Consider the following 26644-nt stretch of genomic DNA (forward strand, 5'->3'; position numbering starts at 1 on the left):
ATCTTGCACGCCATTTGCGCAATAATTTTTCAAACGCCTTTTTTTGGGAAAAAAATTGTTTCATGAATTAAAAAAAGAACAAAACAGTAAAGTTAGCCCAATTTTTTTGTAAAATATGAAAGATGATGTTACACCGAGTAAATAGATACCTAACATGTCACGCTTTAAAATTGCGCACACTCATGGAATGGCGCCAAACTTCGGTACTTAAAAATCTCCATAGGCAACGCTTTGAATTTTTTTACAGGTTACCAGTTTAGATTTACAGAGGAGATCTAGTGCTAGAATTGTTGCTGGCACTCTAACGCACGCGGCGATACCTCACATATGTGGTTTTAACGGCGTTTACATATGTCGGCGGGACTTGCGTGTGCGTTCGCTTCTGCGCGCGAGCTACTGGGGACAGGGGCGTTAAAAAAAATATTGTTTTATTTCTTTTTTTACATATTTATTTATTTTTTTACACTTTTTTTTTATTTTATTTTTTTTTATTATCACTTTTATTCCTATTACAAGGAATGTAAACATCCCTTGTAATAGGAATGTGTGTGACAGGTCCTCTTTATGGAGAGATGCGGGGTCAATAAGACCGCACATCTCTCCTCCAGGCTGGAAAGCATGAAATCGGTGAAAAAAAATTCACCGATCTCATGCTTACGGTTGCTTAGCAGCCGCAATTGCGGCTTTGTTTACTTACATGTTTAATCACATCGCGCCCGGGTCCTCAGACGGTCATAGAGATGACTGGTGACCATCTGGTCACCAGTCATCTCTATGCTTCCTGCCAGCGCCGGACGATTCGTTCTCCGGGCCCCCGATGGCACGGGAGAGCCCGGAGAAGCACCGGATGGCGGCGGGAGGGGGGGATGTCCCCTCCCGCCGCCTGTAAGAACGATCTAGCGGCGGAATCGCCGCTATGATCGTTCTTACGTTGTGCAGAATCGCCGGCAGGAGAGAAGGCTATCTGAATGATGCCTCTAGCTGCAGGCATCATTCAGATATCCACCCGGAAAGCCCAGGACGTCATATGACGTCCTCCTGGATCGAGGAGGGGTTCCTGCCGCCGTCATTTCACAATGACGCGGTAAGGAAGTGGATAAAAAGAATGAGGATCTATTCAGCAAATCTGTAGTTTTTGTTATAATCAGTGTCTGAAAAAAAATTCATGTAATTTCAGCTAAAATAGGTCTACTCTCTGCCTACAAATTGCCCGTTATAAAAAAAGATGAGATTCTGTTCAGCAAATCTGTAAAATATTAAAAAATGGTGTCTGAAAAACATAGTTTCATGTAATATTTTTAACTGAAAAAGGGACTGCCTACAAATTTGCCTCTTTTCAAGAATGATTAGATTTTCTGCAGGAAATTGGTATAAGTTGTGTATTCCTTATCAGGAAAAAGAAATACATTCCGTTATTCCTTTATTGAATACTGCTCTGAGCAATTTATTGTACACCTTTGAAAACGTAAAGAATTTAAACAACAAAGAAAAAAAAGTACTTTAAAAACAATTGCCTCCCACTTGGACAAGAACATTTAAGTGGTTTACACAATGAAACAAATACTCTAGAATGTACCTTAATACGGTTTCAAAAATATACTTTCACAAATCTAGTGTACTTTAGTGTATAATCCACTTGCCCAGGGTTTCTGTTACCCATTTAAGCAGATCCATATGGCATCAGTAATTGCCCATTTCCCTTTTTTATAGGGTATATAATCTGGTGTTATGTGAACACAAATTACCCATTTAAAAATGCAGGCCATGTATTCTCAATTCAATCCATGGTTAGTTGTATGTGTCTCAACCAGGTAAAAACTGTCATGCCACGTACACACGACCGTTTTTCGGGTTATAAAAAAATGACATTTTTAATGGTCTAGAAAAAAACAAAGTTTTTTCCAACCGATTGTTATGATCGTGAAAACAAAATGCTCTAGCAAAGCTCGGTGACGTACAACACGTACGACGGCACTATAAAGGGGAAGTTCCATTCGAATGGCACCACCCTTTGGGCTGCTTTTGCTGATTTTGTGTTAGTAAAAGACGATTTGCGCTTTTCAGTCTTTTTACAACCTGAAAAACGGTCGTGTGTACGCGGCATTAGAGTCAAGGGTAGCTTGTGAGAGTCTTACAGCAGCAAGGGTGCTGAAATTATTTATATCATTAAAGTGGTAATAAACCCACAAATATATATATATATATATATATATATATATATATTACAGCTTACCAATCATTACATGTGGTGACTACATCAGTTTGCTTTTCTTTGGCTCATTTCCCTCTGCTTTCACCTGGTGAGCTGGCCCGTAACAAACCTCCTGTATTAGAGAAAGACACCACTCTGGAGGAATGAGAAGAGGAGGCACACCAAACCCCATTATTGGCATTCTGAGGGGGAGGCTAGTGTTAAATGTAATGGCAGATTTAGAAGCACTAACAAATTGAAGCCAAACTCCAGCTCACACTTTATAAGCAGTTACAGCAAACATTTTTATTTATCTTTTGGGATAAAGGTTTTCCATTAATAAATAAAAGCTGATCATTTTTATCACACCTGCCAGTGTTTAGTGTTTTTTCTCATCCCTGGATTACCAAATGAAAATAGAAGAAAGAAAGCCTAAAAAAAGGAAACTAATGCAGACATCACATCTAAGATTTGGTAAGCTGCAATAAAATAATGTTTACTTTTGTGTTTAACCACTTGCCGCCCGCCAATGACAAATTGACGTCGGCAAAGTGGTTGTAGAATCCTGACCGGACGTCATATGACGTCCTCAGGATTCTCAGCCGCTGCGCGCCCCCGGGGGCGCGCATCGCGGCGATCGTTGTTGCGGGGTGTCAGTCTGACACCCCGCAACACTGATCTCGGTAAAGAGTCTCTCACGGAGACTCTTTACCACGTGATCAGCCGTGTCCAACCACGGCTGATCACGATGTAAACAGGAAGAGCCGTCGACGGCTCTTCCTCACTCGCGTCTGACAGACGCGAGTAGAGGAGAGCAGATCGGCGGCTCTCCTGACAGGGGGGGTTCGCGCTGATTGTTTATCAGCGCAGCCCCCCCTCGGATCGCCACATGGACCACCAGGGAAGCCCACCCTGGACCACCAGGGAAGCGGGCAAAAAAAAAAAAAAAAGGCTTGAAAAAAAAAAAAAAAAAAAGTCTGAAAAAAAAAAGCAATAAAAAAAGATGCCAATCAGTGCCCACAAATGGGCACCGATTGGCAACATGTGTAAATCAGTGCCGCCCCACAGTGTCCATCAGTGCCACACCACAGTGTCCATCAGTGCCACCCCACAGTGTCCATCAGTGCCACCCCACAGTGCCCATCCATGCCCAGTGCCCACCTATCAGTGCCCATCTGTGCCACCCATAATTATCCATCAGTGCCGCCCATGAGTGCCCATCTGTGCCACCTACGAGTGCCCAGTGCCGCCCATGAGTGCCCAGTGCCGCCCATGAGTGCCCATCAGTGCCGCCCATGTGTGCCCATGTGTGCCGCCCATGTGTGCCCATCAGTGCCGCCCATGTGTGCCCATCAGTGCCGCCCATGTGTGCCCATCAGTGCCGCCCATCAGTGCCGCCTATGTGTGCCCATCAGTGCCGCCTATGTGTGCCCATCAGTGCCGCATACCAGCGCCGCCAATCAGTGCCACCTCATCTGTGCCCGTCAGTACTACCTCATCGGTGCCCATCAGTGCCGCCATATCAGTGCCCGTAATTGAAAGAGAAATCTTACTTATTTACAAAAAAATTAACAGAAAAAAATAAAAATTTAATTTTTTTTCAAAATTTTCAGTCTTTTTTTAGTTGTTGCGCAAAAAAAAAAAAAATCGCAGAGGTGATCAAATACCGCCAAAAGAAAGCTCTATTTGTGGGAAAAAAAGGACGCCAATTTTGTTTGGGTACAGTGTAGCACGACCGCGCAATTGCCCTTCAAAGTGCGACAGTGCTGAAAGCTGAAAATTGGCTTGGGCAGGAAGGTGCGTAGGTGCCCTGTATGGAAGTGGTTAATACTGCTTAAATATTTGTGTTGCTTTTATGTGCCCATTTGGATACCTCACATCTTTTGGTCCAAGCTAGAATCTGATAAATCCTGTATTTGCCAAAAGACCTAGTTTGTCTCGCTGTACCTGCAGATTAGTCTGCTTTATTGGCCTTTACAACAGCTTAGTTTAATAAAAATAAAAAATCCCACTGCACCATATATATTTGTGGGTTTATTACCACTTTAATGATATAAATAATTTCAGCACCCTTGCTGATGTAAAACTCTCACAAGCTACCCTACCCTTGCTATGCCCTGTCCCAGTCTATCTTTGTCTGAGAGAGCACATGGAGGATTCCAATGTCTAATGATAATGTCTGACCCGCATATAGATTAAGGGATCATTCACCCCATAAGGTGCATCCAAGTTTGCACTTTTGGCAGACCCTTAAAGCAGTATTTAACCCACAAGAAAATATATTGTAGCTTACCAATTCTTAGATGTGGTGGCAACATTTGGTTTCCTTTTTAGGCTTTCTTTCCTTTATTTCACCTGATGATACAGCCAGCAAGTCTGGTTTATTTGTATATTTAACAGAACAAGCTGTCCTGCAAAGGTAGCAGCTAAGAGGACTAAGACAAACTATTTAACACTGACAGGGGTGCTTACAATGATCAGCTTTTATTTATGTAAAACCCCTATCCCAAAAGGAAAAACTAATTGTTGCTGTAACTTCTTAAAAAGTGTAAGCTGGAGTTTGTTAGTCCATCTATATCTGCTAGTGCGTCTAACATCAACCTCTCCCCAGACTGACAATACTGCTGTCCAAAAATAATACAGCCACCCTATCTAATGATTGGTAAGCTGCATTAAATTTTTGGTATTGGGTTTAATAAGGGTATATTTTTAATGGTCTGCACTATGCATGTAAAAATAGTGAAGCATGATTTTCAAAATTGTGCCTCACCAAACAGCATGGTACTGTTGTATGTGTGTTTGCCAATGCATGAGGGAGCCATTAAGAATTGTGGTGCAGGAAAAACACACAATTTTGCATATGTTCCCACAGCACACCTCGTGTGAACATGCCCTCTGTCGCCACAAAACCAGATTGTTAGTCTCACGATCTGTATATGAATGAAAAACAGTAGCCCTGGGCAGGGGTATGCTGTCTCTTTGAGAAGCTCCGATTTTAAACAGCAAAATTCATTACAGTTTCAACACATACTATACAAAGTAGCAATGTTAATCTGTTATAGTTGAAAAGTCACGATGAAGTGAAGGATGAGTTACTGCTCTTAACAGGCTAGTGGTTTCCTCGGGCAGTATTGTCGTCACCTGAATTTTGCCTAAAACAACACAAAATAAAGTAAGCAAGATGTCAAAATAAATAAGCCTACAGAAACATACAGCATAGACTTTAGATGATCGCTAAAACCTGTAGATTTGGAACCTAAAATGGAGCTCCACAATATATATTCTGAAGCCCCCATTTTAATGCATTTAAAACATAAAATTGTCTATTATGAAAGACATTCTTTAAAATATTTGGGCTCCCAAAACAATTCCAACATGGCCAGCAGCTGAAATAGGTTCTTTCTTAGGCTACTTTCACACTGGGGCATTGCGCCGTTGGTGGTAAAGCGCCGCTATTTTTAGCAGCGCTTTACCGTCATTTTTTCATTGCTTTTAACCCCCGCTAGCGTCATTGATTTCAATGGGCAGGGGCGATTTAGGATCGGTGTATACACCGCTTCTACAGTGCCTCAAAGATGTGGCTGGCAGGACTTTTTTGAGCGTCCTGCCAGCGCACTGCTCCAGTGTGAACGCTCTAGGGCTTTCACACTGGAGTGAAAGAAGAGGCTCTTCCAAGGCACTTTGCAGGCGCCATAAGATTTCCATCGGACAAATCCGTGGATTTTTGTCAGAAGGGCATTGGCTGTGAAGTTGTTCTGCATACAGACGGCAGGACTATTTCAGCCAACATTCACAAAACTGTGTTTTTTCTGCTCTTTAGCGCTACCCTTTGGGCAACTTCTGCTAATGTTGTCTTATGGTTAGCATTGGTTCGGAGCATGCGTGTTTGAACTTTGGATTTTAGTCCGACGGACTTGTGTACACACGACCACATAATCCGACAGAACACATTTGTTGTCGGACAATTTAAGAACATGACCATCCAACATTTGTTGTTCAAAATTCCGACAATTGTTCGATAGAGCATACAGACGGTCGGATTATCCCTCACAACACGTCTATCGGACAATTATTGTCGGAATATCCGATCGTGTGTATGGGCCTTTAGTGTTTCTTATTACTGAAAAAAAAACAGGTACCTCTCAGTAGTGTATCCTTGAAGTTAAATTCAAAAAGACCTAAACAAACTTATTCAAATGAAAAAAAAAAAAAAAAACATAATAATTTGCCTGCTTAAATATTTATAATTGGTTCATCTGTATTATGCATCACATCTCGTTCAAATTTCAAATCCGATAATTGATTTTCATGTAATATTTTGGTTCCAAAGTTTCTGTTTTTGATTCTGTTCAGCAAATCTGTAATTTTTTTTAATAAAGTCTTTGAAAAATATACAGTTTGTTCATTTTACAAGTTGAAAGTTTGTCTGCCTCCAAAATGTCCTTGCATTAAGATGGAGGAGATTCGGTTTAGCGAACCTGTACATTTTTATAGTGTCTTTTAATAAAGTATAATTTATTATTTGTGGCTGAAGTAAGCCAACTCTCAAAATGTTCTTTCTATTAAAAAGGATGATGATCAATCAAGCAAATCTATAGATTGTTAAAATCCGTGTCTGAAAAAAATACAGTTTAATGATATAATTTTGGCTGAAATACTCTCTGCCTATAAATTGGCTGCTATAAAAAAAAAAAGATATAATTCTGTAAAATATGTGTAGGCTTTTCACCTGGCCTACTGTTTAGTTTCTTTAATAATTTCAGGAATATTTAACCACTTAAGGACCCGCTCATGTACATATACGTCGGTACTTTAAAGATGGATATCTCGGCAACGGCAGCAGCTGCTGCCACAACCGAGATATCCATTTTCACTGTGAGCGGTCCTGTAAACGATAACGGTGGTCTCCGTGGCAGATTCGCCCCGTGATCACCGATATCAGCGGCGGGAGAGGGGCCCCCACCCTTCTGCCGCTTACCGGAGCCTTCGGTAGCGGCGGAGGCGATACGGTCCTGTCCCCTGGTCGGCTGGGATACGAGTGAGGGCAAGATGGCCCCCCATCCATAGCAAGGCAGAAGTGACGTCAAAACCTCACTTCCACCCATGCTTCTTAAAGCAATATTTTCTAGTTGTCATTTTTTTTAAATGACCATTTTTTTTTTTTTTTTTGCATTTAAGTCTAAATGTGAGATCTGAGGTCTTTTTGACCCCAGATCTCATATTTAGGAGGACATGTCATGCCTTTTTCTATTACAAGGGATGTTTACATTCCTTGTAATAGGAATAAAAGTGATCCATTTGTTTTTTTTTTTGTTTTTTCAGTGTAAAAATTAATAAAATAAATAAAAATAAATAAGAATACAACATTTTTTTTTTAAAGCACCCCATCCCGACGAGCTTGTGCGCAGAAGCCAACGCATACGTGAGTAGCGCCCGCATATGAAAACGGTGTTCAAACCACACAAGTGAGGTATCGCCGCGATCGTTAGAGCGAGAGCAATAATTCTAGCCCTAAACCTTCTCTGTAGCTCAAAAGATGCAACCTATAGAATTTTAAACGTCGCCTATGGAGATTTTTAAGGTTAAAAGTTTGACGCCATTCCACGAGCGGGCGCAATTTTGAAGCTTGACATGTTGGGTATCATTTTACTCGGCGTAACATTATCTTTCACAATATATAAAAAATTGGGCTAACTTTACTGTTGTCTTTTTTTTTTATTCAAAAAAGTAAATTTTTTCCAAAAGTGCGCTTGTAAGACCGCTGTGCAAATACGGTATGACAAAAAGTATTGCAATGACCGCCAATTTTCTTCTCTAGGGTGTTAGAAAAATATATATATAATGTTTGGGGGTTTTAAGTAATTTTCTAGCAAAAAAAAATGTTTTAATTCAATCTTATTTTATTCAGAGGTAAAAGAGAAAAAGATAGAGGGACAAATATCGTCTCAAACATTACATACAGTAAAAGCAAATATAACAACTGTAAGCATCTTGTTTGCCGTAGAGAAACCATGTCTAAGTTATGTGATAAAAGGGAAAAGAGGGGAGAAAAAAAAAATTATATCCCCTATTCCCGTTATATGGAATAGTAAGTAGTTGTGTCTATCAACCTCACTTTAGTGAGGGGTTCAACTTTGAATCACACGCGGTATATTAGGAGAGATTATACACGGATCTGGAAGTAAAATAAGACCCGTGGGGGTCTCACAATGGGTAGATAGTAGAGGTCGACCGATATATCGGTCGGCCGATATATCGGCCGATATTTGACCGTTTTTAAGAAATCGGCATCGGCCGATTATTGTAAAAAAATCGGCCGATTTTCGGCTGCCACACTAAGTCCCGCTCCACCTCCAGCAGCACAAGAAATGAATCCCTCAGCCACGCTGCTGGTAGTCTGCGCGCCGGCCCCGCCCCCCCCTTTACCTCGGCGGGCTGTAGCAGAAAGCAAACATGTCACAAGCCCGAGTAGCTGCAGTAGTTGTCTGTGCGGAGATCACACTTGTAATGCTTCCTGCATGCTGGGACGGTGGCGGGATTACTGAACATGGGCTCTAGGCTACAGCTCCAGCCGTAGCCTAGAGCCCATGTTCAGTAATCTCGCCACCGTCCCAGCATGCAGGAAGCTTTTGTGATCTCTTCGCACAGACAACTACTGCAGCTGCCGAGGTAGGGGGGCGGGGCCGGCGCAAAGGCTGAGGCTACCAGCAGCGTGGCTGAGGGATTCATTTCTCGTGCTGCTGGAGGCTGGCAGCCTGATACTGGGGTAATGTACAGTATTCATATTATCTATGATAGGTGCCTCGGCTCTCTAGTGACAGTACTCTACTCACGTGGGAGCTCACAGGTGTCATCCAATGGGCAGTGCTGGAGGGAACAGTGTGTACATGTCAGAGCACACCCCTCTCCTGTATACAAACTCATATACATACTCCTGTATACACACACATTTTATATATATCCATCCCCCACCCACGGCCAGCTCCATCCATCCATCCACCCCCCTCTACAAAGCATCTCGCACCCACGGCCAGCTCCATCCATCTCATCCTCCACAATGCATCCCCCACCCACGGCCAGCTCAATCCATCAACCCCCCTCTACAAAGCATCTACCCACCAACGGCCAGCTCCATCCATCCACCCCCCTCTACAAAGCATCTCCCACCCACGGCCAGCTCCATCCATCCACCCCCCTCTACAATGCATCTCCCACCCACGGCCAGCTCCATCCATCCACCCCCTCTACAAAGCATCTCCCACCCACGGCCAGCTCCATCCATCCCCCCCCCTCTACAATGCATCTCCCACCCACGGCCAGCTCCATCCATCCACCCCCTCTACAAAGCATCTCCCACCCACGGCCAGCTCCATCCATCCACCCCCCTCTACAAAGCATCTCCCACCCACGGCCAGCTCCATCCATCCACCCCCCTCTACAAAGCATCTCCCACCCACGGCCAGCTCCATCCATCCACCCCCCTCTACAATGCATCTCCCACCCACGGCCAGCTCCATCCATCCACCCCCTCTACAAAGCATCTCCCACCCACGGCCAGCTCCATCCATCCACCCCCCTCTACAATGCATCTCCCACCCACGGCCAGCTCCATCCATCCACCCCCTCTACAAAGCATCTCCCACCCACGGCCAGCTCCATCCATCCACCCCCCTCTACAAAGCATCTCCCACCCACGGCCAGCTCCATCCATCCACCCCCTTCTACAAAGCATCTCCCACCACCCACGGCCAGCTCCATCCATCCACCCCCCTCTACAAAGCATCTCCCACCCACGGCCAGCTCCATCCATCCATCCCCCTCCACAACGCATCACCCACAGCCAACTCCATCCATCCACCCCCCTCCCTCCATCCACAGCCAGCACCATCCATCCACCCCCCTCCCTCCATCCACAGCCAGCACCATCCATCTCTTCCCCTCCACAATGCATCCCCCACCCACGGCCAGCTCCATCCATCCATCCCCCTCCACAATGCATCCCCCACCCACGGCCAGCTCCATCAATCCACCCCCTTCCCTCCATCCACAGCCAGCACCATCCATCTCTTCCCCTCCACGGCCAGCAACATCCAGCCATCCCCCTCCACAACGCATCTCCCACCCACGGCCAGCACCATCCATCTATCCCCCTCCACAACGCATCCCCCACCCACGGCCAGCATCATCCATCCCCCTCCACAACACATCCACCGCCAGCAACATCCAGCCATCCCCCTCCACAATGCATCCCCCACGCACAGCCAGCACCATCTTTCCCCCTCCACAGCGCATCTCCCACCCACGCCCAGCACCATCCATCCTCCTCCACAATGCATCCCAATCCAAAAATCGGCCCAAAATATCGGCCGCAAAAATCGGCATCATATATCGGCCATCGGCTGCCCCTATTTCAAAATATCGGCATTGGCATCGGCCAGAGAAAAACCCATATCGGTCGACCTCTAGTAGATAGCCATAGGCAGGTCGGGGCCACGATACGTTAGCTCCATGAGGTCTTAGGGAAGCATTTAGAGATCAAGAAAAGGACAAGAAGCAGGGGCAGGTAAAAAGGGGGGCAAAGAGATCGGGGACAGGAATCGAGAGGCAAGGGTCACTCCATCATGGCTTCAGGGTCACATCTTCCACGCCACACTCGGCCCAAGATGCAAACTCAGAAGAGTATCGGAACATGGACCACGAGGTCCAGGTGAGAGAAAACTGCTCACTCTTACCACCCTCCTCTGCCAACAGACGCTCAAGGTCCCTTATGCGGTCCACTTCCACAGCCCAGTCCCCCAGGGAAGGCATGATTGCCGATCTCCAATGACGGGGGATCACCACTCTGGCCGCCGCCAGGAAGTGACGTAGTACATCATTTTTGATGGATTTGAGCGTGCCAGGAAGTATAGATAAGAGGGCCATCTCAGGGGAAGGGTGGATAGAGGTCGCCATCAATTTGCAGTATAGTTCGAAAATCCGCTGCCAGAATCCCCTCACAGGAGGGCAGTCCCACCAGATGTGGAGCATGGTTCCCTGGGATTCAAGACACCGCCAGCAGGTTTTCGGCACTGCCGGATTGAAATGATGGATAATTGTCGGGCATCTGTACCATCTCGTTAGCAACTTGAACCCCTTCTCTTGGGTCTTAGTGGCCAAGGATAGTTTGTGTGTCAGGACAAAACACTTCTTCCAGTCAATAAGGGAGATAGAGTGGCGAAGGTCCATTTCCCAGGCCGCTGTAAACGGCGGGGGGTCAGGGGAGAAGGTATTAAGCAACAGGGAGTAGAGCTGAGATACCACATGTGTTGGAGGATCCGCCTGCAGAAGCAGCGCCTCAAACTCCGTTGGTTCAGCAAGGATGCCCGGAATGGATGGGAAAGTCCGAATGTAAGAAGTAATCTGTTGCCTCAGAAGCCATTGCATGGGGTGTCGGGAGGTCAGATCGGTCGGGGTATCAGTCCTCAAGGTGGGGTCTGCACGGAGGACCTGGGCAAGTCTCCCATGGTCCTCCTTTCGCCACGGTCCGAGTCTCGTTACGGACATGGCCGGCGGAAAGGCAGGGGTCCCGAAGAAGGGAGTCATGGGCCCCATGTGGTCCGATAAGCCCCTCCTAGATCGTAGGCGATCCCAAATCCGGAGCGTTTGAAGGGTAAGGTCGCCGAAAGGGCCCGAACTCCCCCGAACCATGGGTAAGGTCCACGGGAGAGCGGAGAGATCAACAGGGTTCATGTGGCTTTCCAACTGAACCCAGAGTTTGGTTGAAGAGTGATGGAACCAGTCTAATATACGAGTGAGCACCGCAAAAAAAAATGTTTTAGTCTTGTAAACGCCAAATCCGAAAAACAGCCAAGGTCCTTAAGTGGTTAAGTAAACTTATGCTCACCACTATGAAAGCCTGGGAATAAAATATTAATACAGTACCATTAACTCTCACAGGCAAATTCAAACCTCCCTTATTTTTGTGTTGCATACCGTATGAAAACTGAATCTCATATTGTTTTTTTACTTACATTTAACAGATTTTATTTCACCCCACCCTCAGTATAATGCTTTTTAGGCTTTTTCAACTCTACCCTGCTAGCCAAGAACTTTTTTCATAATCTCCCTGATTTGGTAAACATACTCACCTATAACTAATATTTTCAAAAATAAATTAGGTAGTTGCCCTTACTTTGAGTCACTCACTGAAATTCTGAAAAATCAAGCATCTTTTTTGATTTGTGTATGGGAAATACCCCAAAGAAGCAGGTATAAAGTGACCAGTTTAAATTTTTTACAATGCTGGTAATTGTTCTAGTTCAATGGTTCCAAGTCGATGACGCAAACCAGATGGTCAGCATAATAGACTGGTGACCATCACTTTCAAAAGAACAATGAGTGCCCACATATTTATCTTACAAAAGATGTATTTTTTAAACCCTGCTGTAATTTATATGACCCTGTCATTTTGCCCTTCCAATCTAACCCACTGTTTAATCAGTAGTAAATGGATTTTTAATTGGTTTGTTAGGGGACACATGGGAAATAATGACACAAAAGGGTAATACTGCTGCCTATAGGAGATTGAACACTTGAAAAAAAAAAAAGATGATAGCCTAATAAAAGAGCTCCCATCAAGCTCTGAAAGTTTTTTAGGAGAATGGATGTTGTTAGTCACTGGGACCAAGTGGCTTGCACCCAAGGGTTCTTAAGGAACTAAGTCAAATAATTGCCAGATCACAGTTCCTAATTTATAAGAACAGTCTACTGACTGGAATGGTACCAGCTGAATGGAGAAAAGCCAATGTAGCACCAATATTTTAAAAAGGGCCAAGATACATCCCTGGGAATTACAGACCAGTTAGCCTAACATCAATTGTATGCAAGCTCTTGGAGGGAATGATAAGGGACTATATACAAGATTTTAGCAATGACAACAATATCATTAGCAGTAATCAGCATATATTCATGAAGAATCGTTCTTGCCAAACCAATCTATTAACCTTCTATGAGGAGGTGAGCTGCCATCTAGATAAAGAAAGGCCCATAGATGTGGTGTTCCCCATAAACGTTTACTGTACAAAGTAATGTCCGTTGGCATGGACCATAGGGTGAGTACATGGATTGAAAACTGGCTACAGGGGCGAGTTCAGAGAGTAGTGATAAATGGGGAGTATGCAGAATGGTCTGGGGTGGAAAGTGGGGTCCCCCAGAGTTCTGTCCTGGGACCAATCCTATTTAATTTATTCATAAACGACCTGGAGGATGCGATAAACAGCTCAATCACTGCATTTGCAGACAATACTATACTAAGCAGGGCAATAACTTCTCCCCAAGATCCCCAGAACTTTGCAAGAAGATTTGAACAAATTAATGGGGTGGGCAACTACATGGAAAAATGTAAAATAATGCCTTTGGGTGGCAAAAATATGAATGCAATCTACTCATTGGGGGGAGAACCAATGGGGGAATCTAGGATGGAAAGGACCTGGGGGTTCTAGTAGATGAAAGGCTCAGCGATGACATGCAATGCCAAACTGCTGCAAAGCAAACAGAATATTGGCATGCATTAAACAGGGAATAAACTCCAGAGATAAAACGATAATTCTCCCACTCTTTTGGGCCGCACCTGGAGTATGCTATCAAGTTCTGGGCACCATTCCTCAAATTGTCATTAAACAATCCAGAACTGCTAGCATGGAGAGATTGCCAATTCACACAGCTAGGAAGATCAGAGGAGAACAGGGTGGAGGGGGGGATCTCATCTCTTACGACTCAACTCATGTAAATTAGCATAAATTAACCAATGCTTCACAACAGATGTCACTGCACAATCCATGGTCTGTCAGCTCATCCTCACTTAGCAAGATCACTACCTGCATTGGCTTAACTGGGGGATTGAACCAGAACATTTATAGAACCCAGTGGGACTATACTCAGCAACTGATCCCTCGGTCAATCATATTCTTCTCTGGACAACATTCATCTCACATCCACATCCAGGGCTTAATATCCTTATTATCCCCACAGAAGGTTATTACAACTTGGAAACTAACAAGGAATTACACCAAAATCAAAACCGTCTTTATTGACCAAGAATTATTGTTCCATGCCCCCCTAGATATATAACTGTGTGGGTAACTCTGTCATCATTCAGAAGGGATGCAATCATGTTATAAATCTATGGATTATTCCCATATTGCACAATGAGCAGGATACATGATTGATACCCCAATCTGTGTTGCAGACAGACCCTTCTCACTCTTCAACAGAGGAGTTCATGGGCTCAGTGTGTGCTTTTTTCTTTTATTAAATAACAACGTTGTTATTCGGTGACAGGTGGAGGGTTTATACATTTTATGATGTTTGTCTTTGCAATATTGTGTGTCCAATAAACTCATTACATTTTGATACTGCATAAACAACATCTGGGGGTCACTTTATACCTGCTTCTTTGGGGTATTTTCCCATTAATACATTTAGTCTCTCTCCTTTTTTCTGGTATGTAGACCCACCCCTCTGGAGGGGGAATGACGAATGCTTTAAGTCCCAAGTGATTTCTCGCCTCTAGGGTGAGTCCTTTTTCTTTGCTGTTTAGCATACTCGTATCAAAAGGGCCTGAGTTCCTTAACCACTTGACCACTGGGCACTTAAACCCCCTTCCTAACCAGACCAATTTTCAGCTTTCGATGCTCTCACAATTTGAATGACAAGGGCAACCATCCGACTACTTTTGTGGAAGACCTCTTGCGAGAACTCCTGCCGGAGGCCTGCTTCTCCCCTCAGTATGTGGTGGAAAGGGCTCACCAGGTCCCCCCGAAGCCGGCCCCCCCTGGAGGCCTGCCGCGGACCCTTATTCTCCGAGTCTTGAACTTCCGCGATAGGGATGAGATCCTCCGTGCCTCCAGAGCCCTGGGGGAGCTGCGGTAACAAAACAATAGACTGCTCATCTTCCGGACTACTCCGTGAACACAGAAAGCACGCAAATCGTTTGACCAGGTGAAAGCGGCCATGCGGGCCAGGAATATTCGATACAGCGTCTTGTTTCCAGCGCGCCTCAGAGTCCAAGTTGGCGAGTCCACACGTTTCTTCAACTCCCCTCGTGAGGCCTCCGCGTGGCTGGACACCTTGCCGCGGGATCATTGATGCCTGGAACTGTGAGTTTGATTCTATGCTGCTGACGGTGTGCCCCCCGGAGGGGGAGACATGCCAAAGTTTCGGCTTGTGTTGCACCTGTTGTGCCTTTGGTAACCATCACCCACAGTTTAAGAATCTACCCCTGATGGAGTCAGGAGAGGACAGTGAGCTACTTCTCCGCAGGAGAAATCTGAGATATATTGGTGTTTGATGCGTCCATTTTGCCTGGATTACACCATGCTGCCGTTTGTGGGGGAATGACTGTCACTTGGACCCCTTTTCTTTGTGTTATTTTTAACTACTTTTTTTTTCGTCCTTTCCAGTCGAGATTACCCTGGGTTTCCTCCCGCATGGACTATGTAATGGACCTGGCGGGAGCAATGGAGCGTTGTCCCTGTAAGCCCGCTCAAGCCCCCCAAGGATTTTGTGGGGAGGCAACTTTGCCGCCTGCACAGGCCCTCATCTGGAGGCCGGCAAGCCGACATGTTCTTTGGGTTGAAGACCCTCCTCGGTTCCAGGAGGATGGGTGGGGTGGGGGGGACGTTTGGCCCCATGAGGGCTGTTTTTTTGTTGGGGATTTTGTTTTTGGGGTGTTTTGTGGTTTATTTTACTATTATGCCTTATTTCTCAATTCAGACAATTAGTGGTTCAGCATTGTATTATTGTAAGCTCTGTCCGTCCGAGGTCCTGGGACTAGTTTCGGTGGCTATTTTGTACACTTATCCTTACCTGATTATTGCTCCAAGAGTCCATGTCCACACTTAACATTATTTCCTGGAACACCAGGGGGCTCAATTCACCTACTAAACATTCTCTTGTATTCCAATTTCTCAGGGCACATCACCCGCATGTATGTATACTTTTGGAAACACACCTGGTGGGGAGCAGAACTCTCGCATTACATAAACCATGGGTGGGCCATCATTATCACTCTACATACTCTAATTTTGCGAGGGGGGTCAGTGTGCTGGTGCACAAGTCCCTTTCGTTTCGCCTGCTGGATCCAGTCTTGGACCCGGACGGTAGATTTGTTATACTTCATGCTAAAATTCACTCCTTAACCTGGACCGTAGTGGGGTTGTACCTGCCGCCTCTGGCCTCTCTGACCCTGCTGAACCAAGTGACGACTAAGATAGCTGAACTTCAATATGGTCCCTGATCCTGGCATGGACAGGATGTCGTCGGTGAGGCAGGCCTACCCTGGTCTGGCCAACTGGGCGGACACCTATGGGCTCACGGATGTGTGGAGGTGGAGAAACCCCCAGGCCCGAGCCTATACGTGCCGATCGGCGTCCCACAAGACGTTCTCTCGCATCGATCTGGTATATGCGGGAGCTCCTGTCATCCGGTCATGGATGTTCGCATATTGCCTAGGGGGATCTCGGATCATGCGCCACTGCTCCTGGTTCTAGATCCTTTTTTTGGGTCTGATCCCTAACCTGTGGAGGTTGTCGAGATACTGGATCTCAGATGCTGAGGTGGAGGGACAGTTTGGAGTGGAACTGACCGGCTACTGGGCGACCAACGCTGACTCTGCTGCGGCGGTGACGGTGTGAGAGGCCTTCAAGGCTGCGACACGGGGTCACTACCAGACCATTATTGCCAGAGTTCGTAAAGAGCATAGGACAGAACTGACCAGAGCTGAGAGGGAAGCATCACTAGAGGAGGCAACTTATGTTAGGACTAGAGACCCCCGGCACTATGCACAGCTACAGGCCCTGACTAGAGAGGTCCTCCGCCTGCGCACCTCGCTCACCCAGAAGAAACTGTTGGCTCAGTCTCAGAGAATTTTTTGAATAGGGGGAAAGGTCGGGAAGACTTCTGGCCTGGCTCTCTAAGGAACAGACGGGGGGCCTAAGCATCTCGCAGATACAGAACTCTGTTGGGGTCGCGGTACACTCCCCGGCTGAGATTAATCTCTGCTTTGCTGAATTTTATTAGGCACTATATAGATCCAGGGTGGATTATGGGAAGAGGACCTAACTCGCTACTTGGCTGATGTCGACCTACCGGTCCTCACATCTACGTACAGAGATCGATTGGACTCTCCCATTACGGTAAAGGAGATCCTCCAGGCACTGAAGTCTATGCAGCCTGGCAAGTCGCCGGGGCCTGATGGTATCCCTGTAGAGTTCTACAAGCACTATGCAACTGAACTAGCCCCTAGACTGCAGGTCATGTTTGCCTCGTCGAAGGAATCCGGGGGACTTCCTGACACCATGAAGGAGACGGTCATTGTTGTGATTCCCAAGCCCGGGAAGGACCCGTTGTTCTGCTCCTCGTACCGCCCCATATCCCTCCTGAACGTGGACGCAAAAATATTGGCCAAGGTGCTCGCCACTAGGTTAAATACGGTCATAGCGGCTCTAATTCACCCGGACCAGACTGGGTTTATGCCGGGCAGGGGCACGGATATTAATATTAGGAGGCTCCTTACCCACATAGACAGGGCGGATGAGGACTCAACGGGTGTAGTGGCCTCACTCGATGCAGAGAAGGCTTTTGATTCTGTAGAGTGGGGCTACCTTTGGAGGGTCCTCATGGGATTTGGGTTTGGTCAGGGGTTCCTGCACTGGGTGCGTATGTTATATACTAGCTCAGTAGCCAGAATCCGTACCAATGGCTGCCTCTCAGAGACTTTTTCACTGGCCCGGGGCACGCGACAGGGGTGTCCACTATCCCTGGGTCTATTTGCACTTGCGCTGGAACCGCTGGCCATACAGCTTAGAGCCGAGGAGAGGCTGCGTGGGCCCGCGGGAGGAGAAGTTGTCCCTATACGCGGATGACACTCTGTTATATCTGGAGGATACTTCATCCTCGCTGCGAATGGCATTGGAGATGTTTAACCGATTTGGGCGCTACTCAGGGATTCGCATAAACTGGGACAAGTCGGTCCTGTTTCCGCTCAGTCCCAGCCTCCTAAGACCCCCGTTAAATAGCCCGCTCAGGTGGGTGGACGAGTTCACCTACTTAGGCGTTTAGATCATGATCAGGGTGGAGGATTATGTGGGAAATAATATACAACCCCTAGTGAAACAAAATCCGGCGGTGGCACTGAAGGCGGCTATCTTGGGCTCGTACGCAGCACTCAGCAACCTGCTGTTCCGGGGTCTCGGGGCTAGTCCCTCCATGACATCGCTCATGCGTACTCTGGCCGAGACCCGGTCGTATGCATCCCCGTGAGGTGTGTAACTCGCCATCCAGTGAGGCTATGTCGCGGCCGACCTAGAGTGAAGCTGTGGTCTGCACATGCTCGCTGGCCAGTTGATTGTAGATCTTGCAGGAAAAAAGATTGGTTTAAAAATAAAAAATAAATAAAAATTGCCAGGACCAGAGATCCCAGCAGGGAACTAGGTCCTTACTCCTGACTAGGCAGAAAACAAATCTGAAGCCCTATAGCAGAGAGGGGGATGTATACCACCTAGGACTGCCCATAGGCATAGCCAAGTCTTTTTTCTGCATAGTGTCCTACTCCTGTAATGGAAGCGGTATAAGCCAATGGTTCTGAATAAGGCAGCGCTGTGTCTGTCAATGAACGGAAGAGAAATGCATTTTTATTCAACAGCACTAGTGTGAACCTAGGCTAGCAGATTGTTATCACTAATATCTTTGTGACCCAACAAATATCACAACAGCCATCTACTTACAATGTTGAAGCGAGCCAAGCAAACATTTGTACAAAGCCTTGTGCTTAGACAACTTGGTGATGAATGCATGGTAGCAGAGCCACTGCGCTGATTCAAAGGAGAATAGTCCAGGTGCATTCTTCGTTCCAAGAGCAATTCCTGCAGATATATAAAAAAATACAAATGATACGTATACATGAAAAGTGTAGATTATGTTACAATTAACAAAATTATGGAAACAAAATGATAATGCATGGCAAAAAATTTTAGAAACAATAGATATGTGTAACCCAGTGGGTATGTGCATTTTTTTAAAAGTAAATAGATACCGAACATGTAACGCTTTATAATTGCACGCACTCGTGGAATGGTGACAAACGATGATACCTAATAATCTCCATAGGCGGCGCTTGAATTTTTTTTACAGTTACCAGGTTAGAGTTACAGAGGAGGTCTAGTGCTAGAATTATTGCTCTCACTCTGACGATCGCGGCGATACCCCACATGTGTGATTTGAACACGGTTTACATATGCGGGTGCGACTTCCGTATGCGTTGTCTTTGCTGAGCGAGTTATTTTGACATTATTATATTGTGTTTTAAAAAATAAAAAAAATTTGATCACTTTTATTGCTGTCACAAGGAATGTAAACATCCCTTGTGACAGTAATAGGTGGTACTCCTTATGGAGGGATCGGGGGTCTAAAAGAGCCCAAATTCCTCCTTTACACGTCAAAGTATTTAGATCGCCGAAAACAGCAATTCTGAATACTGTATATTTTTTTAAATCTGGCGCGTGTTTACATTCAGGAGACTGGCAGGAAGCCATTTACGGCTTCGTGCCAGTCTCTCTCTAGGTGCCGCATCATGGATCGGGTCTCCCGGTAGGATGGGAGGCCCGGTAAGAGCGGCGGGATGTCCCCTCCCACTCCTCCAGGATTCTCACCGGAAAGCCGATGCGTCCGACTTCAATGAATGGGGATCCAACTTCGATCCCCGACAATACCAGGTACTGTCAGGTATGAATCTTGAGGAAAAACGGCATGGATATCCCCTCTAAGAGCATACCAGGCCCTTTGGTCTGGTATGGATTTTACCATACCATACCCAAAATCCATACCAGACCCTTATCCGAGCACGCAGCCAGGCCGGTCAGGAAAGGGGGTGGGGATAAGCGAGCGCTCGTCCCTCCTGAACCGTACCAGGCCACATGCCCTCAACATGGGGGGGTGGGTGCTTTGGGGCAGTTAAGCCCTGTGCCCCCCCACCCCAAAGCACCTTGTCCCAATGTTGATGAGGACAAGGGCCTCATTCCGACAACCCTGGCCGTTGGTTGTCGGGGTCTGCGGACAGGGGCTTATCAGAATCTGCGAGCCCTCTTTAATAAGGGGGCCCCCAGATTCCGCCCCCCCACCTTATGTGAAAGAGTATGGGGTACATTGTACCTCTACCCATTGACCTGGAAAAAAAAAGTGTCAAAAATAAAACAGACTAGACAGGTTTTTAAAGTAATTTATTAGGCAGCTCCGGGGGTCTCTCCGACTTCTTCTCTCCTCTCTCTCCGGTTTTTCTCCCTCCGTCTTCTGCCGGGTCTCCTCCACTATTTTCTGCTCTTTTGCTCCCTCTTGCCTGATCTTCTCCATTGTCTTCTTCCCTCTGCTCTTCTTCCAATGTTGACATGCCACTATATATATTGGCATGGGCGGGGTGACATCTTTCAGAGGCCCCACCCCTTATGATATCACTGCCCGTGGCATGATGGGTGGTGACGTCACAAGGGGCAGGCCTCGGTGACCCCACCCCATGCCAATATAAGAAGTGGCACAGAGCGGGAGAGAGTGTTGTGTCAACATCGGAAGAAGAGCAGAGGTAAGAAGACAATGGACAAGACTGGGCAAGAGCGGGCAAAAAAGCAGAACTTAGCGGAGGATAGCAGAGGAGACTTGGCAGAAGAACCGGAGAGAGAGCGGAGAAGAGCCGGAGAGGGCAGAAATCGGAAGAGACCCCCGAAGCTGCCCATTAAATTACTTTTTTTTTTCCCACCCTACGCAGCCACATCCCCGTAGTCGGAGGATAATTTTTCTTCCATAGAAGTGGAATGCAGGCCTTGGCTGCATTCAGGAGGTGTCTCACAATCGACTTTTTGTAACTCCGAGCCAGGATTGAAGTAGCATGGAGCAAAATAGCGGCTGGGTCGTCTTTGATTTGATGGTCTGTACATTTTTGAGTGACCTCGCGGACTGTCGTCCAGTATTGCTGCAGTAGAGGGCAAGACCAGAAGAGGTGGAGGAGCATCCCCCTCCCTATCTGACATCTCCAGCATCTGTCTGTGGTGGCCGGGAAGAGCTTGTGTAGTCGGCTGGGAGTGTAGTACCATCGGTCAGAATCTTATAATTAAGTTCCTGAATCTTTGTGCAGATAGAGGTTATTAGAGAGCACTCGATAATAGATTGCTTCTGGGCGTTGGAGAATGAGCACTGCAAATCTGTTTCCCATTTTTGTAAAAATTGCAACTCGGGTTGTTCCGCAGGGGAGGTGAGCATAGAATGGGTTTTGGATAGAACATTGGGCACCACACCCTCCCCCCCACAGTAATCCTCAAACGTTGTCAAGGCACGATTGTGTTGCGTTGGGTTAGGTATTGAGTGGCGGAAATGATGCAATCTCCGTGAATTTCAGAAAGGGAGCCTAAACTGGCCATATGTCGTCCGTTAACGTGACCACCGAGGGCCAACGATTGTCAGTCAGAAAATCAAAGGAGATTGTGGCGCTGAAAATTAGTGACACATGGGTAAAGAAAGAGTCCGCTGAATGGATGATGAATCCTTGTTACAAAAAATAAATCAAGAAAATTCAAAAAATGAAAAATGACAAAAATAAAATAAGAAAAATGTGAACCTGGGAATGATGAGTGATGCGATGGGTCTTGGAGGGAGAGACACTGTTCTGTGATGAGCTGATGGTCCCAAAATCGCTGTCCTAGGGCAAGCCTTCCAAAGCAGGGGAGACCAGAGCAGGGACTCCAAACATGTATGCAGGATAAGGAAAAATAAAAAACAGAGGGCGCCTCCAGGTTAAACGTTTAAAAAGCTTGTTTAATACACAGACAACAGTGTTAACTTACATAGTAAAATCTTAAAATCCAGTATGGAAATTTACTCGTTCAATGCTGGGGGGGGGGGGGGGGGGGTAGAAGGGACGTTGATCCGGGCTAGTTGTTATGCTGATCTTGCTCTCTGGTTGCTCTCCTAAGCCAGTCAGTCCTTTTGCTGTGAAAACAGCTGGTCCGGAGGGATAGTGGAAACGAGGCCCGGATCTCAGCGTAGGCCGCGGTGACGTCACCAAATGCGACGACGTTTCAAAGCTGGCGCCGTCGAATGACTTAGCGCGCATTTGGTGACGTCACCGCGGCCTACGCTGAGCTCCGGGCCTCGTTTCCACTATCCCTCCGGACCAGCTGTTTTCACAGCAAAAGGACTGACTGGCTTAGGAGAGCAACCAGAGAGCAAGATCAGCATAACAACTAGCCCGGATCGACGTCCCTTCTACCCGCCCCCCCCCAGCATTGAACGAGTAAATTTCCATACTGGATTTTAAGATTTTACTATGTAAGTTAACACTGTTGTCTGTGCATTAAACAAGCTTTTTAAACGTTTAACCTGGAGGCGCCCTCTGTTTTTTATTTTTCCTTATCCTGTCAGTCAGAAAATGGAGGGCCTAATCTCTGCCCGATGTCCGAATCGTCTCATAAGCCGCCTCGTCCAACCCGGGGGAAAGGCAGGATTGCCCAGTATCGGATACATGGGTGATTCCCTAGAGGAAAGAGTGGTTGTAAATAACGTGGAGACGCCTCTCCGGAGAGTAGTGCCTATCACCGGGTGTAGTTTCATTCCTGGGGGGAGTCGATCATAGCACCAGACGGCCCCTCCTAGCTTGGCGGCAGACTGCGCCTGCTCTAACTGTGTCCACAGTTTGTTTTTTGCCATGCCGGTTCCAATCTATTATTCTCCCTAGGTGGACTGCAGAATAGTAGTGCCGGGTATCGGGGAGAGCCAGTCCTCCGTAATGTTTAGGCAAAGTTAGATATCGCCTCTTCAATCTAGGCCTAGACTTTGCCCAGATAAACCTGGTAAAAAGGGAATTCACTTGTTTGAAATATTGGAGCGGGATCCTAATTGGTAATGCCTGAAATAAGTAAAGGAACTTTGGGAGGATGGACATTTTCAGAAGATTACACCTGCCGAACCAAGAGTGGAGGCCACCAGTTCATTCCTCCAAAAGCAACCTTGTTCTGGTCAGCAGAGGTGGGAAGTTGAGCTCAAATGTACATTTCAAATCTTTAGGAATCAGATTTCCCAGGTAGGAGAGGGAGGTGTCAGACCATCTGAATCCGAAGTGCGATTGCAGCAAGTGAGGTTTACTAGCCGGTATATTAATCCCTATGGCAGGTAATTTATCATAATTGATTTTAAAGTTAGACAGCCTTCCATACCTGTCGAATTCCTTAAGTAGGTTCGGGAGAGACACTATCGGGTTAGTCAGTGAAAACAGAAGGTCATCCGCATAGGCCGCGATTTTGTATTGGCCCCCGCCCACCTTCACCACCGCTATATCCGGATTGGACCTTACAGTACACAAAAGGGCTCCAAGACCAGTGCAAAGAGAAGGTGCGAAAGCGGGCAACCCTGTCTTGTACCATTTGTAATCTGAAACGGTTCCGAAAGGATTCCGTTTGCCTTGACTTGGGCCGAGGGAATAGAGTAAATGCTGATAAATTACTTTTTAACCTCGTACCAGTGTGAACCTGGCCTTAAGCCTCCTACACAGCTGTTTCAGTTAATGATGGTGTTTCAAACTACATATGAAACTTATTATCATTGGCACCTGCTTAGTATAATGGTTACTCATTCACCTGACTCTAATTCCACAAAAGCCCCAACTTTGGGCAAGTGTACAAAGTGTGCAAGTGTAAAAATTGATGCTGGTTTAAAGGCAAAAGGGTAGACACACCAAATATTCATTTGATTTAGATTATTCTTCTGTTCGCTCACTTTGCATTCTGTAAATTAATAAAAATAAACAATTAAAAAGTAAACATTTTTGAAAGCATTCTTACATTACAGAAATTCTTCACAACTACCTAGAAATTTTGCTGTATACTGTATATATACTGTATATATAAGGAGGGGGGGGGGTTGTGAGGAGAGAACATTAATAGAAGTGAGGGACAGCAAGAAATGGCAAGGCAATTCAGGAGAGGTGGCAGGTGAATCCTACGGACAATGCCAAGAAAAAGGCTAGTTCTTGTTCCAAGCTTGCACTTTCTACTTCCTTGAAAGAGTAATTCCCATATGGTAAAGGCTAGTCACTTTCTTGTGTGCATCATAGTTTGTGCTACCCAAGGATTGGTTTTGAAGTGGAACTAAACTCAACGATTTAACAGTTTCAAAAGGCAGTTACATGTCTTTTACAGTTACATGTGTTCTGTAAAAAAAAAAAAAACAATTAGAGATCTCCAATCACGTCACTTCCGGTTACTGTAAAGCATCAGTAATTGGAGATTTACACAAAATTACTGTTTTGACACATCATCGGCAAGCATGTACACTCTGGTACATGAAGAGTTTGCCGTTTTGACAGAACAGTGGCTAAAGTTGGCGCCGCCTTGAAGGTGGCCATGTTGTTGGTTAGTATCAGATGGACCAACAATGTCTGCTCATAATATTGTGTACTGGAGTGTATACACGTGTAGTGTCAAACCAGCAATTAGTGTAAATCTCCAATTACTGATGCTTTACAGTAATCGGAAGTGATGTGATTGGAGATCTCGATCAATTGGCTATTTTGACACAACACTGAGGTAAATGCTGTCACATTTGCTTGTGCTGTCAACCAAACTACCAAACCATCAAATGGCTAGTGTCACAACTGATCACATGTGCAGCACCATGGCAGTTGCAGATCAAACAGAGGCCAGATGGCAGCTTCCTAAACAGAAAAGTATAGGAGGGTTTAGTTCCACTTTAAATCATATTATCCCCAACTGTGTAGCCAGGGCCTGGAGTAATATATTGGGCCAAGGGAAATTCAGTGTGAAAAAATAGTGTATGATGAGCTTGTTTTAGGGCTCAGTCATCATACCAGGTTCATAGGGACTATGTGGGGCAGGATTTCCCAGTGCAGTACCACCACATGACAAGGTGAAAGGCTTGTTCCCTATAAGATCAGTTCACACAACCATGGCCTAATCAAGCTGCTTACATACTATTCAGTTGTATCAGGTATTATGGGAGCTAGAGGTCCTATCCTGTGTACAGTTTCTTCCATCTCTTGACAAAGTTGACTTGAATGAGGAGGGGCATGTTAAATAGATCTCTAGTGTCTGGATGGTTTCAAATATATTTTCTGGGGGCGTGGCCAAGACCGGCATGTGAGAAGACGTGTGTCGCACAGCGCCTCCACGGCACAGTCTATTGATCCTCTCCCAGCAGTGATCTGACAGCTCCGAACGGCTTTCCCACTGGCTATCAAACCGGTCACCCTCCCGGTCCACCCGCCGGCTCTCTGCACTCGCAGAATGGCAAAAAAAAACGATGATTTTCCGGGGCTCTAAATCCAAGATTGCGCCGCCGCAGCCCTGGCTAAGCGCACGCCACGAGGCACTGAGAAGTCCAAGGAGGGGACCAGTAAGCGGTCGCTAAAGGCGCAGGGTAAGGACTACCTGAGAGACATGACTTATACCCAAAAGCTGGGGGGTCCCCAAGATCAGACCGCGCGGGGGGGGGGGGGGCATCAGAGCAGTCCCACATGGCAGTGCAGGCCCCACAGGAGCAGTCAGATGGAGAGGCGGGGAGCAGTGGAGAGCTGGTCGGTAGAGTGGAGCAGTCTCTTCCCCAGCAAGCAGATACAGATGCTGATGCAGAGGACACGGTGCAACCGACTCTGGCTGAGATACTCAGGGCGGTACATGTTTGCTCTTTAAGGGTATTCACTGAAGCAGTGCAGTTTGGGGGACTGAGAGAAGACGTATCCCTGCTGAGACAGGACTTACAAAAGATCCGTGAACGCACAACAGCGGTAGAAAGCCGGGTGAGTGAGAATGAAGATAAGCTGCCCCCAGTTGCTCGGGAGGCCCATGTTGCACATCAGCTTGCCAGAGACACTAATAACAGAGCGGATGACATGGAAAACCATTTAAGGCGGAACAACGTGCGCATAGTGGGGTTGCCAGAGAAGACCCAGGGCCGGGACCCCACGACCTTTGTTGAAGGATGGCTGATGGATGTCTTCGGTAAGGAGTCCTTTTTTCCCATTCTTCACGCTAGAGAGGGCGCATTGCACGCCTGGTCGCCCACCACAGCCTGGTGCCCCCCTTAGACCCATCCTTGACTGTCTCCTGCATTATAAAGACAGGGAGGCAGTGCAGCGACATGCCAGGGAGAAGGCTAATGTCCAGGTGAATGGAGTCCGGGTGTACCTCTACCCGGACTTCTCGGCGGAGGTGCAGCGACGCCGGGCCAAGTTCTCTGATGTGAAGAGGCGCCTACGGGCACTACAACTGTGCGGGGATAACACTAAAAGTGAAAAAGAAGAGGGTGCGTGCTGAAGTGCTATAGAATATATACCAAACCGAAATTTCTAAATGTGAATTAAACAGAAAGGTATATATATATATATATATATATATATATATATATATATATATATATGGA

General features: G+C 46.4%; 1 protein-coding gene across 5 annotated transcripts in view; it reads right to left on the reverse strand.

Annotated features, from left to right (window-relative positions):
• Positions 1 to 4706: 4706 nt before the first annotated feature.
• The window catches only part of TERT (telomerase reverse transcriptase), a 194568-nt gene continuing 172630 nt past the window's right edge, over positions 4707 to 26644 (reverse strand). For 4 of the 5 annotated variants that reach the window (XM_040353379.1, XM_040353378.1, XM_040353380.1 and 1 more), the window contains 2 exons: positions 18955 to 19092; positions 4707 to 5343 (listed from right to left, as the gene is read on the reverse strand). In XM_040353379.1, the coding sequence (XP_040209313.1) occupies positions 5240 to 5343; positions 18955 to 19092 (242 nt within the window). In that variant the 3' untranslated portion in view covers positions 4707 to 5239. Of the gene's footprint in view, positions 5344 to 18954; positions 19093 to 26644 lie in introns of those variants that run through there. The other variant, XM_040353381.1, reaches the window with a different exon arrangement.

This window comes from Rana temporaria, chromosome 5 (genome assembly GCF_905171775.1).
Source record: "Rana temporaria chromosome 5, aRanTem1.1, whole genome shotgun sequence".
NCBI lineage: Eukaryota > Metazoa > Chordata > Amphibia > Anura > Ranidae > Rana > Rana temporaria.